The 15,094-nt window shown below is 35.2% G+C and overlaps 1 protein-coding gene across 1 annotated transcript in view; it reads right to left on the bottom strand.

The window, feature by feature from the left end:
* POLN (DNA polymerase nu) overlaps positions 1-15,094 on the bottom strand; it is a 96,401-nt gene that overhangs the window by 61,456 nt on the left and 19,851 nt on the right. Inside the window, exons 8-14 of the mRNA XM_061992588.1 lie at positions 14,192-14,252; positions 13,919-13,983; positions 13,048-13,131; positions 12,541-12,630; positions 11,686-11,742; positions 10,856-10,909; positions 10,557-10,622 (exon numbers count right to left, since the gene is read on the bottom strand). Coding sequence (XP_061848572.1) covers positions 10,557-10,622; positions 10,856-10,909; positions 11,686-11,742; positions 12,541-12,630; positions 13,048-13,131; positions 13,919-13,983; positions 14,192-14,252 — 477 coding nt within the window. The remainder of the gene's footprint in view (positions 1-10,556; positions 10,623-10,855; positions 10,910-11,685; positions 11,743-12,540; positions 12,631-13,047; positions 13,132-13,918; positions 13,984-14,191; positions 14,253-15,094) is intronic.

Raw genomic sequence — 15,094 nt, 5'->3', positions numbered from 1 at the left:
CACCTCTTTTACAATTTCAGTTACTTGACACATTTTCCCAACATCTAGATGGTTGTTAGATCACTGTGATTTTTAGTTAAACTCTTCAGAAAACATCATGCTGGAGAGACAAGGAGCACAGGCATGTCAGAAAACAATAAATCTCACTAGCTCCATACATTTTTTTGCCACTATAATCTCTTCTGGGTGATGATCCTGGTGCATTCCCTGCTCTGGCATATCAGCACAGGTTAGAAATTTGTATTCTTGATTCTGAAAATGCCTCAAAGAGTTCTACTTTTGTCTGTTGTTTCAGGTGAAGACAGTGTAAATGCTTGCCTATCCTGTCAGCTCCCGTAGACAGAGCCATTCAGAAACAACGACAAAGTTAACTTCAGCATGGATACTCAGAATCAAATGGTCTCTTGGTGTCTCTGTTAGAGTCTCACAAACGGAGCTTTCTCTTAAAGCATTCAAGCTTTGCAAAAAGAATGCTCTAATCCATAAAGAAAGCCATTCTATCAAAGACAAGTAGGATTATCAAGGAAAACAAAATCTAATCGAAATCCAACAAAGAATACACAGTCCCCAGTGTGATGAGTTTATTTTCAGTTACACTTTCTGTCAAGCTTTCCATTTTTGGTATCCAAAATTCTACATGTGCCTTTGCAATTTGACTTTTTATTCCTTCCTAGGTAAAAAACACTGTGACTTCGGGTCTTTCAAAGGATTTCAGTATGAAGATATTGAATAAGTTACCTTTTAAGTCGAGTCAGACTTTACCTAACCACAGAGGCTGGTGGTACATTTAAATTATTTCTTACTTTGTGTCAAGTAGGGTTACTGATCCTATGTCCTATGTTAAATTTCTCTTTCCATTGTTTATATTGATTAAACTGACCCATAGTGCTCTCTTCCTCTCCACATACATTTTCAGTAGCATAAATTGCTACTTTTTGAGCAAATAACCACAGTCAACACTGGTAACTCCCTAAAAATAGATGTCTGTATATGTAAACAAAGGCATCTATATGTATATTCATTTTTACTAGAAAGTGGCTCATGAGTTTACTAACTGTTCAGATCTGCATTTCTAAATATCTATGGAATATGTTTGTCTGAAGATCTACAAAGGGAGACAAACAGAAAAAAACACAAGTTACTGAAATACATGGGAATGCACAGAGGTGGCTGCAGAGAATTGTATGGATGTTTGGTTCTAATTAACTCCTGCACTGATGTAAGGACTTATTTGAAGTGAAATGAATATCCTTTCATAAATGTATACAGTATGGAACTGTCATGAGGGAAGATCAAAATCATCCAAAGAGTTAGACTGAACAGATATAAGGAAGCAGGCAGACCAGGTGAAATGATAAGGTTTTTATCCTTTGATATGGCTACTAATCCACCTGCTGTTACAATGAAGCCTAGTATTAATCACTAGAGCAAAATACAGACAATAGAGAAATTAAATATTGTTTCCCTGGGGCTTCCAGTGCCACCAAATAGCAAAAACTAGTTGTGTTTCTTATAAGCAAGACTATTTACTGGGATTGTGATCTTGTCAGATTTAATTACTCCAGTAGCTGCTGTATCATCAAATCAATTCTTTCTCAATACTGGAGAAAACCACAGATTATCTTTTCTGTTTGAAAAAAGTTCAGAGAGTTGAAACTCCAGTTTATCTTATTAAATGTAGCACTCCAGAAAAACCTGAAGCATTGTAAGTCCACAGGTTCCTAGAATTTCTCTTAGTACCTTCTTTACCAGAAAGTTTATGGAAATCATTAGGACACAGATATTGTCTTTGGACAAGAACTCAGCTCTACACAATTAAACAAAGTAAGATTTAAAACATTTTATGACTAGCACTGTATTACTTTTGAAACAGAAATACTTTGATCTGGAAGACCAGACTTCATTACAATAAAAACAGATAGGTAGAAGACAACTCCTTTGAGCTCTATATTCTATATCTCTAGTTACCCTTCTATTCTTGCAGTGAATTTTGTCCCCTCTTTATTTGTGGCTTTAAAATTTTCTCTACTATTTTTCCTTCTTTTTCAGTTGTCTTGTCTTGCTCTACATGGGAACATACCTATTGATAAACTGTGCTCTCATCACTCAGTTCATCAATTTGAGAAGAAATGTAAGCACAAGTTCAGCTAGTTACTTCCTTAATCTTCAACACTCTCTTGCTCCTTTATTAAAGACCAAAGCTGCTGGAAGAAGAGCAACTACACATTGCCCAAAATAGTATTTTTGCAATGCAGAACAATGAGACTTTGAGTCCTGAGCGCACTCAACATCAAATTCACTCAATTTATCTCCAAAGTTGATGGTAACTCAGTCGTGAAAACACACAGCAGAATTAAAAAAAAAAAAAAAAAAAACCTGCAAAATCAAACAACTCTTCGTGATTTCTCTTTTGGAAAATTGATGTATTTCATTATTGTCCATAACAGCATTTATTTATCATTGTAAAGGAATAAACAGTTATCTTCTGTGATTGCTGTATGAGATGCTATTTCAAGACAGTCTGAAGAGCTAATTTTTAAGATACAGCATGTAGTGCAATAAATAGAGAAAATATGAAAAATAACAAGGTCACCATAGCAATATCAGCCTGGTACATTTGTGTATATGCAGTCCTAGGCAAATCTTGACTTGTCTGCAATTGCCACCTAGTGGCTAGTTAAAAATTAAGGAGATCTGTTTTCTTGTCCAAAAAAACACAGAATCCCACACACTTCTGGTAAAGGATTTTGTATTTTCGCAGTAGCTACTGGTTTTCAGCAGTGAACAATCATTTAAGGCAAATGCACTCCCTTATTGCCTTAACCAACTGTACAGAATTATCAAGGTTTGAGATGTCAATCAGGCGAGAGACTCAGAAGTAATTCATCACCTTCCCACAAGCTTAGGGGGCTTTCAATACAAGAAAATAGAGGGGCAGTCAAAAATACTGACTTCTTACTTTCAAGAGTTGGCCATGAGAACAGTGTACTTGGTTTCCTAGGACTAATCTTCTTTCTGCCATACTGTATGCTTTTAGACCTGTCAGTGACCTCAGATAGTGACGTTCTATAGCAGCACGTGAGACTAAATGAATGATTTTTCAAATAACAAAAATTATTTTCTTTTACTTACTGATTTGACATGTTCTGTGACAAATTATTTTGTCAAATCACAGGTTCAGCCCAGAGGCTTGATTATATACTGACACATGACTAATCTTTGCACAGCAAGTAAGGGAGTTTTTACATACGCAGCTCAATACGTCTCTCCAAGAGACAAAGCTTACTTTTGTTTCCCATATTTAGACTAACTAAATTTAATTACCTATTTAATTTCCCTGAAAGAAACTACTTCAAGCTAATGTTCATTAATAAGGGAGGCTATTAAACTCTGGGATGAACTCCAAGAAGATGTGATGTGGGTTTGGTGAGAAAACAGTGCTAAGGCATAGATAGAACAACCCTTTGAGTGGCAGTTGGATCTAGTAAATGTTCTACTAGTTGTATATGAGCTGAATATTAAAGCTTTGAACCAAACAATGTCAAGGGAACATTGGCCAAAGGTACAAATACTAATTCTTTAAACACATGAAAAATTTCAATATTTCCAGAATGGAGGAATTTGCTTTCTAAAGAAAGTAAGATGTAACAGTTGCTTTAAAAAAGGGTGAAATCTAGCATCTCAAACAAGATTGTTCCACATACTGAGGAGTTTACTGAGCATCTGTTAGCAGGGAATCCCTCTTAAAAGGCTACAAAAGACTGTGAACAGGAGGCTGATTGGAGGAGTTGATGGAAAATAAAATAACTAATGTCTCTTTCCTTGCTCAGTGAAGAAAGGATACTTCTTGATTTTACAGAAATGGTCTTTAACTGTAGGTTCCTAAGGGCCACAGCCAGCAGATGAACATGTGAACTCAGGAACTAAGGACAATGTAGGAGCTGGCAAGATGACCTCTGTCCTATTCTGTCTGTTCAGTGACTCTCATGTAAACCACTATTTTTTGTTGATATTCCAAACCTGAGAGAGTTCAACCATCTCCAAAATTCTGGGTGAAATTTCCTGAAAGGTGTAATGAAAGGATGCTGAGTAAAAAAGAATAAGTAAATTTTCCATTCATTGACACAGAAAATGAACCATCATCAGAGTAAGCCAAATGTAATACGGATGCAGAGCTATGGAGATCATTTTCCTGAAATTCTTTGGGATGCCAACCAGAAAGCTCTTGAAAATCAGTATTGAAACTGCAAAATGGACTATCCAAGTTTGTTCTGCTGTACCTAGCTTATCTTCCCCTATATCTTCTTTTTATCATTCTTCATGTCCATCTCCTCCATTTTTTTGTCTTATCAGAACTCTCAGATTTTTTAAGTAAGTGTTTCGGACTGAGATACAGAATGGGAGAAGAAAGATGCACGATGGAAGACCATTATATAAAAAAATAAACTATTTGAATACTTCTGTCATGTTAAACATAATCAAACCTATGCTGAGATGAGAAATAGACTATATTTTGTCATTGCAAAAAGGAATTCAGCTATTAGAGGAATATGCAAACACCTCTCACTTTAGAGAGCTCATAAGACAAGATATAATTTGTGAGATTTCTAAGGACTTTTTTTAATGCTTTTTTCAATTGTCCTCCAGGAACAGAAGTGTCCAAGCTTTAAGTATTTCCTAAAAGTATATATCTAAAAATGCTACTAATTAATTTTCTTTACTCATATGAAGAGTAAAAAAATCTTCAAGCAGAATTTCTAACGTCTTAACTCACAAGAGGTACCAACAGACAGCTTTGTACCAGGAAAATTTTACAGTGACATTTTTTTCCTCCCATTTCTACAAGTCTAAGCTTCTCTGAGGAGCTTTTTGCCAGAAACTAAAGGAGAGTAAAGGAGGAATTCACCCTCCACACTCAATATTTCATATTGTGCTAAAAATACTTTAGCTGATATTATTCTGAGTTCATAGAAATATCATAGAATGGTAGGGTTGTATAGAAACTTTCAGTTTTGAGGTGATAATTAATTGCTCTCTATATTTCTGTGTTTATGCTTAGTTTGTAGAAGAAATGACAGACTATCTTATCCTGCATAAATAAAATGCAGGCATTTTGTATGTTGACTGCTGCAGAGAGGCAGATTTAGACTAGCTACACATAATCTTTCTTCAAATAACACACAGACCAATTATACATATGAAGATAACCACAAATAGAAGAGTTATAGATATTATTGAACTATTCTTGTTACTACAGAATTCCAGCTAGGATGATGCTCCAGGCTTTACTGAGCCAAGTGGAAAACATTATGCTCTAAAAAGTGGTCCACATGTTGGATACACCTCACTCACCATAAGATTAATGAATTTATACAAACCAAGAGCATTACTTCAGAGAATGCCAAAAGACAAGCATATATAATAGAAAAGGGTACTATGTGTACTCAAGATGTTAAAAGAACTAGAAACCTCATTTCTGCATTTGGAAATTAAATCAACATCATGATGTTCTGGAACATCAGTCATGAGTGTTTCATTATAACTAACAGTGACTTTCATACTATAATTGTCACATCAATGACTAAGATCCTACTATAATGTCACCAAAGTGTAATTTTTCATCATGACTGCAATTGAACTAAAAGTGAAATAAAGTTCCCCATCATAAAACAAAAACTGTGATGAATATGAAAGAAAGAGAGGAAATAGAGAACTGTCACCAATGTTGTAAATACAGTTCTTTAAATAGTGAAGTCTTTACTAAAATATACTTCTACAGAAATAAAGCAACAACAAAAGAGATTGAAAAAACATCAAAACTCCAAATACCCAAAAAATGAGATGCTATTTTAGTAATATTAGTGCAGTCATATGACTCGAGCACTGGAATAAATAGACTGAAAAGAAACATGGCACAAAAACACATTCTGAATGCAAGAAATACTCAGAGAGCATAGAACATCCATATCAAATAGAACATGCACTCTGATTTTCTCTAATATGGGTATCAGCTCATCTGAGTGATAACAAAATAGAAAATATGACACCAAATTGCTGTGATGCAAAGCTCCATGAAAACACATAGACATTCTCATCTCTGTTAAGATAACCTACGTTAGTGTAGTGAAGCCTATATCAGAGCATACTTACCTAATGATCATTTTATTAGTTTAGATGACATTCTAGAAGACTTTTGACAAGATGTTTTATATGAACCTGCAACAAGTCTGACTTGTCTCTATCCCCAGTGCTTTCCAACAAACATACTGTTTTTGAAAAGCAGAAAACATACTCAAGTAAGATCAATGCCAATGTAAGACTCATACTGCCTGGCCACTTAAGTCGACATTCATCTCAGTGGGACAGTGTAAGAAAACAAGTTTACAAAACTTACATTCCTAACAGTGCAGCTTCAGAAGTAGACAAGGCCTAGGTTGGTTGTTTGGGTTTTTGTGGGGTTTTTTTTAAGAAATAAAGGGAGATGTGATCACATCCCTGCTCTCAGACTTGGTATCTGCTTTGCCAGTCTTCTAAAAGCTGTGAAGGGATAGGGGGGAAAAAAAGGACACTTCCAATTTGCAGAGCAGCTCACCACTACTGAAATGCCTTGTAGGATGTCTCGTTTCTATGGGAATACAATTGTGACCACAGTCTATAAACTCTCTGAAAAGAGTATTGGTAGTAGCACAGATCAGCTTGTAACATTAGTGAAGCCTGGGACAAAATGCCTGAGATTTGAGAGCTGTCACAATAGTTTTGCTAAGGTGATTCGAACAGTCCACCTTTCGTGGTACATCCACTCCATGAGGTAGTCCAAGTAATACACATACAGAGTGGATCATCAGGAAAAAACCCTGTTTGCTAAGTTGACAGAATGGACTCAGTTTTGTTGGCAATTGCTCAGAGAAGTCTCTTTTTCAAATGATTGTCTCTCCCAATAGAATCAAAATCACATGAGTATTTTATTGTTCATATTCCAAACGCTATTGTATTAGTAAGACACATTTTATCATAAACAAACATGCAATTATCTATCATGCATTCACTATCAGAAAATATGACTTAAATCTGTTGCAGGGACTGAGGTATATTCGATATTTCAGAGGGTTTATGGTCCTTCTTTGAGCACATTAACATTCAACATACCCTAATTAGTTTCTTTTTCAAATTACATTCCTACTTTCCAAATTAAAAGCTGACATGCTTCATTGATTGACAGGTTAAATGATTTTACTTCTTTGCCTTTTTGGACAAGCTGTTAAAAGCATTTGTCCTGAGGAGAAATAGGAACACTTTTTTTCCCCCCACTTTATTTATGTTCAGGATGACTTTGTATTACTTAAAAGGAAAGAAATGGCCCCTGAAGCTCACCACTTTATGCTTTTTAGTTTAATGAAATAAAGAGTTTCGGAATTATAAAAGCATAAACTCATTAGTAGCATTTCAGTCCTCTCTGTTGCAGAAGCCTAGAGGAAAAATCTTAATACGGGATATCTGATCCTAGCACTGAAGTTTACATCTTAAACCAAATCATAACATCCAATTATGTGCAATTTTTAAATCTCGAGTTCAGACTTCTTTCATCCTGAAAGAGGCTCGATCTGAACTGGCTTTATTATTTATTTTTGCTTTAAAAAGTGGGGGGCTGGAAAGTGGTATTTTAAGGCAGGTTTGGAGAACATAAATAAGTTTAAGAAATTAATAAATACATTTCATAGGAAAGTTAGCTGTGAGCAATAAAGGAGTATCCTAATTTAGACAACAGCAATATTTATTTTTAAATTAAAATAACATATTCAAGTAATAAACTTAATTAAGTAATCCATCACAGAGTGGAGAAAACAAGTAGCCTATGGATAAATTACAAAATAATTTGACTGAAGAATTTCAGAGTTTATATTTAACTTAAGGTTTTAGATACACAGGTTCTTATGGAGTAGTAAGTAGACAGTTATAATGATATAACAGGAGACTACAATATCAAATTTTACCTCATTAAACAGAGGCACATATTGTTATAAAACATCACTTGTGAAAATGCATTAATTATATAGCACACATATTGCAGAAGATATCAAGTGAGAAGAAATAGAGTGCATAGTTAAACTAAAATAGACGCAGACATGGAGCCACTGAAGTAAAGTTCTACTAAGAAATCTCCTCTAAGCTGATGCAACACAGAAGTCATAAAAATTCATGTGAACAAGCTTATCTATTGAGAGAAACCCACATAAAGCCAAAAATATACATCATCCATAAATCAGATGTTGGTTTGTCTGAAAGAAGATCAAAGAAGGGTTTAGCTGAAAAAAAAAATCCTTCTGGCCATGTCTGGCCATTTCCCCTTAAACCTATGAGTAAGCCCTTCTTAAACTCCATTTAAAGCCTTAAAGGAAAGAGGACAGACAAAACCACCATCTTTACAAAAATGGAAGACAAAGGAAGGTTTGTTTGGAAATCCATCTCCCACAACTGTTGCAGCAAATAGGATGTTGTTCCTATTCGAATTCTTACTTTATCTGGTTTACACTTCTCTTTTGCTTTAATCACTCCTTAAACCATTTTTAAGAACACTTAAAAATAAACTACCTTGGCAAATATTCAGCTAAAATTTGTCAGAACTTCATAGTAACTGCAAAAAATATCTACAATATTTATGATTTCTGGCAAGAATCTACCCAATCCTTTAACACTTGGTAAAGTGATTGGGCACTGCAGTATATCTTCTATATCAATAAGTGATTCAGAAACAGATGGCATAAGTTCCATAAACATTTCACAAGAAAAGCCATGCCAATGTGTTTCTTTACAAGGAAAAGACAGTCTTAGGCAACCCTGGATGTTATCTTTAGCAGTATCTTTAGTAGCATTCTTTTGGAGAAAAACAACCTTTTAAGAAAGTAGATTTCACATCATTTTTAGCATGATGGGCCAAAGGTCACCTTGTGTTGTTCAAGACAGCTGTCTGTTCAGCTCTGACTTGTAAATGACTATGCATCATATCAGAATATTTAGCAAACTGTGACCTTCCTGATCATCTTTTCCATTCTCTCTCATCACTATCTCCCATCTACATGCATGAGAAGTAGGAGCAGAAGAAACACTCTTCCGTTCCATATTTAATTCAGAATCCTAGACACTGTTTTTTACTCAGCAAAAAGCACAAGCACTTCCTATAAATCGTTTGATGGTAAATTGTATGGATATATTTACTGTAAGGGTAGGAAGATATAAATAAAACCTGGGCTGGGAAGATAAGTAAGAGCTAAGGAAGTCACCAGTACTGTGAGGATGAGAACCTCCCAGGACAGGTTTCTGATTGAACTCCAAAAGTCACCACACCAGTTAGGACTTGCCAGGGGCCACAAGGCCACCCATGCAAAGAGGCTACAACATAATCCTTATGTCTAACCTCTTTGCTCCTAGATTGAACTGTGGAAGACCATGACCTTTCTTTCCCAGACTGCAGAAAGCTTTTATTTCCACTTGTACACATGAAGCTTAAGGCTCATACCTGCATAGACAGATAAGCAGTACCCAAACCTAAACACACAGGAACTGACAATACTTTTGGGCATGGAATCCACCAGGGCAATGGCCTTGTGGATTCCAGCTAGCCTTCATAAACCAAGTCCCACTTCTGCATCACATCTCCCATGGGTCAGAGGTGAGGTCTTTAAGAAAGGCCATGATTAAACCAAACAGGTAGGTAGTGACTACTTTTCTACTGCTATTCCCACACCTATGCCTTGAGCCCTTGAAGCAGTCTGGAAGTCTGTCTCCTCACACACAAGGTCCTGTGCACTCACTCACACAGCTATTGTCTGCAACAGAAGTGGAAGGCAAAAGGTCTCATCAATCCCTATAGTCAAAGGTCAGTATGCTTCCTAAACTGAGTAAAATGGTATCACAAAACATATTCAAGGATATTCCAATATGCCCTCAATAAGGCCACTTTGTCAAAAAAAAAAAAAAGTACCCCAAAACTAAGTCTCTAGTAGCCCAGAGAGTCGAATCAAACATTCCAGCTACAAGCATGTACATGGAGACCATTACAAAGACAAGAGAAGCAGCACAAAGAGCCATGTAAGCACCTGGCAAAACCGCATAGCCTTTTGATGCTATGAGGCCTGAAGCCAAGTTCCAGAAGAAAAGAGCTTCCTTTTTTCCATAATCCCAGGGTACCTCCCAGGACTCACCAATACTTCACAAGGACTGGTTCATGAACAGCAGCAATTCATTACAGAGAAGTAGTCAGCGGAAGTCTAGAGGGTACATGCATGGCTCCCAATTTTATCCCTCTGCTTCAGCTAAACTTCAGGTAATAATATAAAATTCTGGTCCACAGATAACAGACAATATTCATGAAAATTGATGTTTTACTGCAGAATATTTATTGAATAAGGTTTTTCTGTCCACCATTTACTTACAATATGGCAATTGCTAGACTTAGAGGAAAAATAGTATTTCATGTGTTAAAGAATCACGTGGTTTATATCAATAATATTAACTTTTATTTCTATTTAAAATGTACATCTTCTAATAGGCTCACTTACTGGATGTTTGGATGAAAGTCTGCCAGTTACAGTTCCTGTCTGATTCCATGTAGAGCAAATAAATCCCTGCAGTCAAGTAAAGTAGAAGTCATCATAAAGAAAACAATGAAGACATACACCTACATTTTATTTAATGTATGATGCAGTAATAAAAACTCATTGCAATCAGGGCTAGGAAAAAAAAGTAATTCTTTTCTAATATTCCATTTTTAAAAGTTCTTAAACTATAAACATTATAATCATTTAACATCCTTTAATGATTTATCTGAAACACAATGTTTTACAGGCTACTGTTTTACCTTTCTCATGCATGTTTTTAGTCCATCCACGTAAGTTGATTTCATCTTATGAACCTAAATTACACGAAAACTTTAGATTAACGCTTACTTATAATAGGAAGAGATTTTTCAAATTAAGGATCTTAACTTCCAAATGCATATTAACTTCACTTGTAGTCTTTTTTTAAATGATAGTTTAATCTAAGTAAATCATGTCTACTCACTAATAGTCGGAGCTATTAGCACAAGTTAGGGAAGTGCTTGGTTTGCCCTAAAGACGGGTCCTTACAGACACTAATAACTGAACTATTAGAATTTATTCTTTTACATCTTTTATCCCCAGGTCAGCAGACTACACAAAAAAACCCACACAGACACTCAAAAAAAACCCACAACAAAAAAACCCCACCATAGTCATGGGGTTCTTTTTTTATTTTAATCTTGGAAACTCATTCACTGAAAGCCCAACCAAACTAACTACATCTTTTTTGATTTTCAGGAAGCTCCTCACCTAAAAAAAAACCCCACAACTAGTTCTTCACTTTCTGCAAAGTATTTCTTCGGAACTCAAAGAGTAAATGTTTTGCTCTAAGTGTGCTTTATGGCACTACACAAATTTAACAGGGAAGTTTTCCAACTGTTTTTGCAATGGAGTTGTTTGCTAGCTCTAATCTGGCAGAGCACAAACCAGAAGTACAAAGATAGGATTTAAAAACTCTTAAGAATACCAAAAATTTCAAAATTTTAATTAATATTTGAATTCACTTACATTAGAGATAACTTCTTTATCTAGCTGTTTCTTGCTAAGTTTTCTCCAGTACAACTCCATTATGTGACAAATATCAACTCACCTGACGGTATTCTAATACTATCTTAGGCAAAGGATGAAGATCTTGCAACTTATTTAGCTGCAAAATAAAGAATTTGAATTACTAGTATACTTTTCTGTTTAATGGTGTTATTTAACAATTTTAATAAGGTTTGGAGAAAGAAATTTTCTCTGCAAGCTGAATGGACAACATACTAGCTACAGACTAATGCCCTTCAAGCAATCTCACCCTAGGCCCAAAGCAGCGTTCATTTCTTACTGCCTTCAGGAGGAGGGCTGGAGATTTCCCCTTTCAATTTCATTTCTCTTCCTGTCCCAGATGGGGACAAAAAGACATGCAGACATAAAAACTTTTTATGCAACAACTTTGAAAATACTGGGGCATGGGGGGTGGTGGAGATTACTTAGGGCTCTTTGTTAATGTTTTTGTGCTAGACTGCATTATTGTAGGAGAGAAGCTAATAGAAGTCCATAAGAAGATGACAACATGGCTTTAGCCCAAATCTCCTAAGAGCAAAGAGAAAGTCTAGGCTGTTATTTCCTTCATTGCTTTTTACATTAATGCTCTTTTCTTTCACCAGTGGTCTCTTTCACCCAATCAGTCAGGCATAAATAGCTACCAAATCTCCCTTCTTTAAGGCAGATGGTCATACATGCATGCTGGCACTCAAGTTTTTAACCCTAGTTTGTAGCTAAAGTTCACCTTCAGAAGCTAGTTTGGTTTTCTCCATCATGAAGTACAACTTTGATTTCTGGCAGAAGTATATGAAGTGTGATTAGTACAACACAAAAATAAACCAAGATTATTATGAAGACTTTAGAGAAATGACAATTCACTACAACATGCAGATGGTTTTAAAATCCCTCCCCATCTCACCACAACTTCTGAGGTAGACACAAGTTGTTGTATTTCTGTTCTGTGCACTGTCTCACACAATGTATGCAGTTTTAACTTTTCAAATAGTACCTACAGTAAGAAAAAGCACATAAGAGAAGTGTTTTCAGTGTTTCAAGTACTGAAACAGAAAGGAAAATTATTTGATGCTTGAACTTAAGTCAAGAAAATAGATTTCAAGGAAAAGAGAACTAACACAGAATTGAAAAGATGAAATCTTTATATTTGAGCTGTTGAAAAACTAGTATGTTTACAAAAATCACATGCATAATTTATGTAAATACATTCAAATACAGATTATCCAGCACTGTCAGACTGATGAAAAACTGATGTGTCCCTCACTAAAATCAGAAAATAAGATTATTAATAACAAAGAAAAAGTATTCTGAAGTTGTAAGGACAATTTTATTTGCTTTATAATTCTTCTGTACCAATAATAATTTACACAATTTACAACTTACATAATAATAGTAGTAGGATAAATGTTACCTCTCTGAGTTGACTACTACTGGTCAAAAGGAATTGTTCTCCAGCAACTAGATGAGCTTCCTGTTCAAGCTCTTTGAGTCGCAACTATAAATTAGCACATCAAAGATTATTCTGTTGAAATTATTATTTTCTTCAATACCTGTTAGTATTGGACTTCTGTTCAAAAACAGGGCACTTGATCATATGTAATCATTGCTGGGTATCAACATTTGGTTTAGTAAATGGTTTATATACTCTTTATATTTTTTCATGAGCTGGGAAGGGGATTTACTGTAGTAAAAAATACCAAAATTTGAGGGGAAATAGTTTTGCTTACTGAAGACTATAGAGATCTGTGAGGAACATAGCTGTGCCAAGTATTCTGGCTAATTAATGTCAGGCCACTATGACTCTAGTCAGATTTTATGATACAAAACACGATCTCTTGTAGCTATTTTTATCAACAGGGAAATGGCAAACTTAGAACTCTCAGAAGACATAAGTTATAAAGAGTATTTTATTTACAAAGAGAGACAGAAATATCTATCACTTCCCAGGAAGATGGTTACTGATAACTGTAGGTTCAGAAAGTCATTACAACTTTTTCACATAACCAAGACAGATCTCTGTATTTTGCAAGGTAATCTCAGTGCTAGGGGAAGGCTAATGAAAAAAGGTCACTTTTTTGCTAGCCTAAATAAACATAGAATTATCCTAAAATCTAAAGATAATTTGTTACATGTATAATAATAAAAGTACTAGAAACCTCAAAGAGCAATGTAAAAACGTGACAAAACAAAAAGATTCCTCCTCTTTTTAATCCCTTCTCCTCAGTAAAAGTAGAAATACAATGTTATACAGTTTCCAAAAGAAAAATAAAGACTAGATTTACCCCCAGAATCTCTGACGTTTTTTTCAGCTCTTGCTTGTTCACCTGTATTTTGTGTGTTTCCATCACTGTAAATACAATTACATGCTGAGAACACTTGCAATTGACAATTTCAATCTTACACGTTTTTTTAGACAGTAAAAGTCAAAACAAACTCACACAGTTGTTGTAAGGCTAAGATAATATTTCTTATTCTGAGGTGTAACACTACTTCAGCTCAGTCAACAGCTGGGTGAAAAGAGTGAAGATTCAATATTTTGAACTGAACTTCCATACCTGCCAGAATTTTGATAAGCGGAAGCTCTAAAGTGCAAAATAATTTCCACAAACCCTGAACCTGTAAAGAAAGACACAAATAACATCTTCAGTATCAATCAATTAATCTTAAAGCATATGGTAGTGTCATCACGGGGATCTATCTTCCAATAACTAGTATTTCACTTTCTGTATAACCTCTTATTATTATGACAGCACAGGTTGTAAAATGAAGTAGTACTTAGTGTGAATTATACTATCTAAATACTATATGTCCACTATTACTTCATTTTATGGGGAACAGTAATACATTTTGCAACAGTAATCATTTTGGGTAGGAATATTAATAAAAAATATATACACTGCATGTTTCTAAATAGTTTCTTTTTAAAGTAAGCTCCATTATAATAGGACATCCCTGGATCTTTATTCACTTGAACAATCAATCAACCATTCACAACTTTTAACTTTGTTTTCGTTAGGAAGAAAATAAAATATGACAGGGTTATGTATCCAATTACTTATAAAGAATAGGAAATGTTTTATCTCTAATTACCGAAGCAACCACACAGCAACACTTGTCTAAAAACTTTTGTAGGCTCTCAGTGTTTCTGTGCCTTTGGTGTTTCCCTGCTGCTTTCCTTCACAGATTACCCTGTCATAGTGCTGGGCCTCTTAGATATCCAGATTAACATGGCTCCACCACACTATAGTTTAAACCCTACACTTGCTACTAAGAATTTCAAGGAAAACCCCCAGGATTCTATGATGTACCTTCCACCCAAACTAATGCATATTCCTAAATTCTGACACTTTTCCAGGTATGATTCACAGAACTATAGAATCATTTTGGTTGGAAAAGACCTTTAAGATCATTGAGTGCAATCACTCACATTGCCAAGCCCACCATGTTCCTCAGAACCT

The sequence above is a fragment of the Colius striatus genome, chromosome 3, assembly GCF_028858725.1.
Source record: "Colius striatus isolate bColStr4 chromosome 3, bColStr4.1.hap1, whole genome shotgun sequence".
NCBI classification, from domain to species: Eukaryota; Metazoa; Chordata; class Aves; order Coliiformes; family Coliidae; genus Colius; species Colius striatus.
The sequence above is the reverse complement of the archived record's forward strand: the minus strand, read 5'-3'. Positions and strand labels throughout refer to the sequence as shown.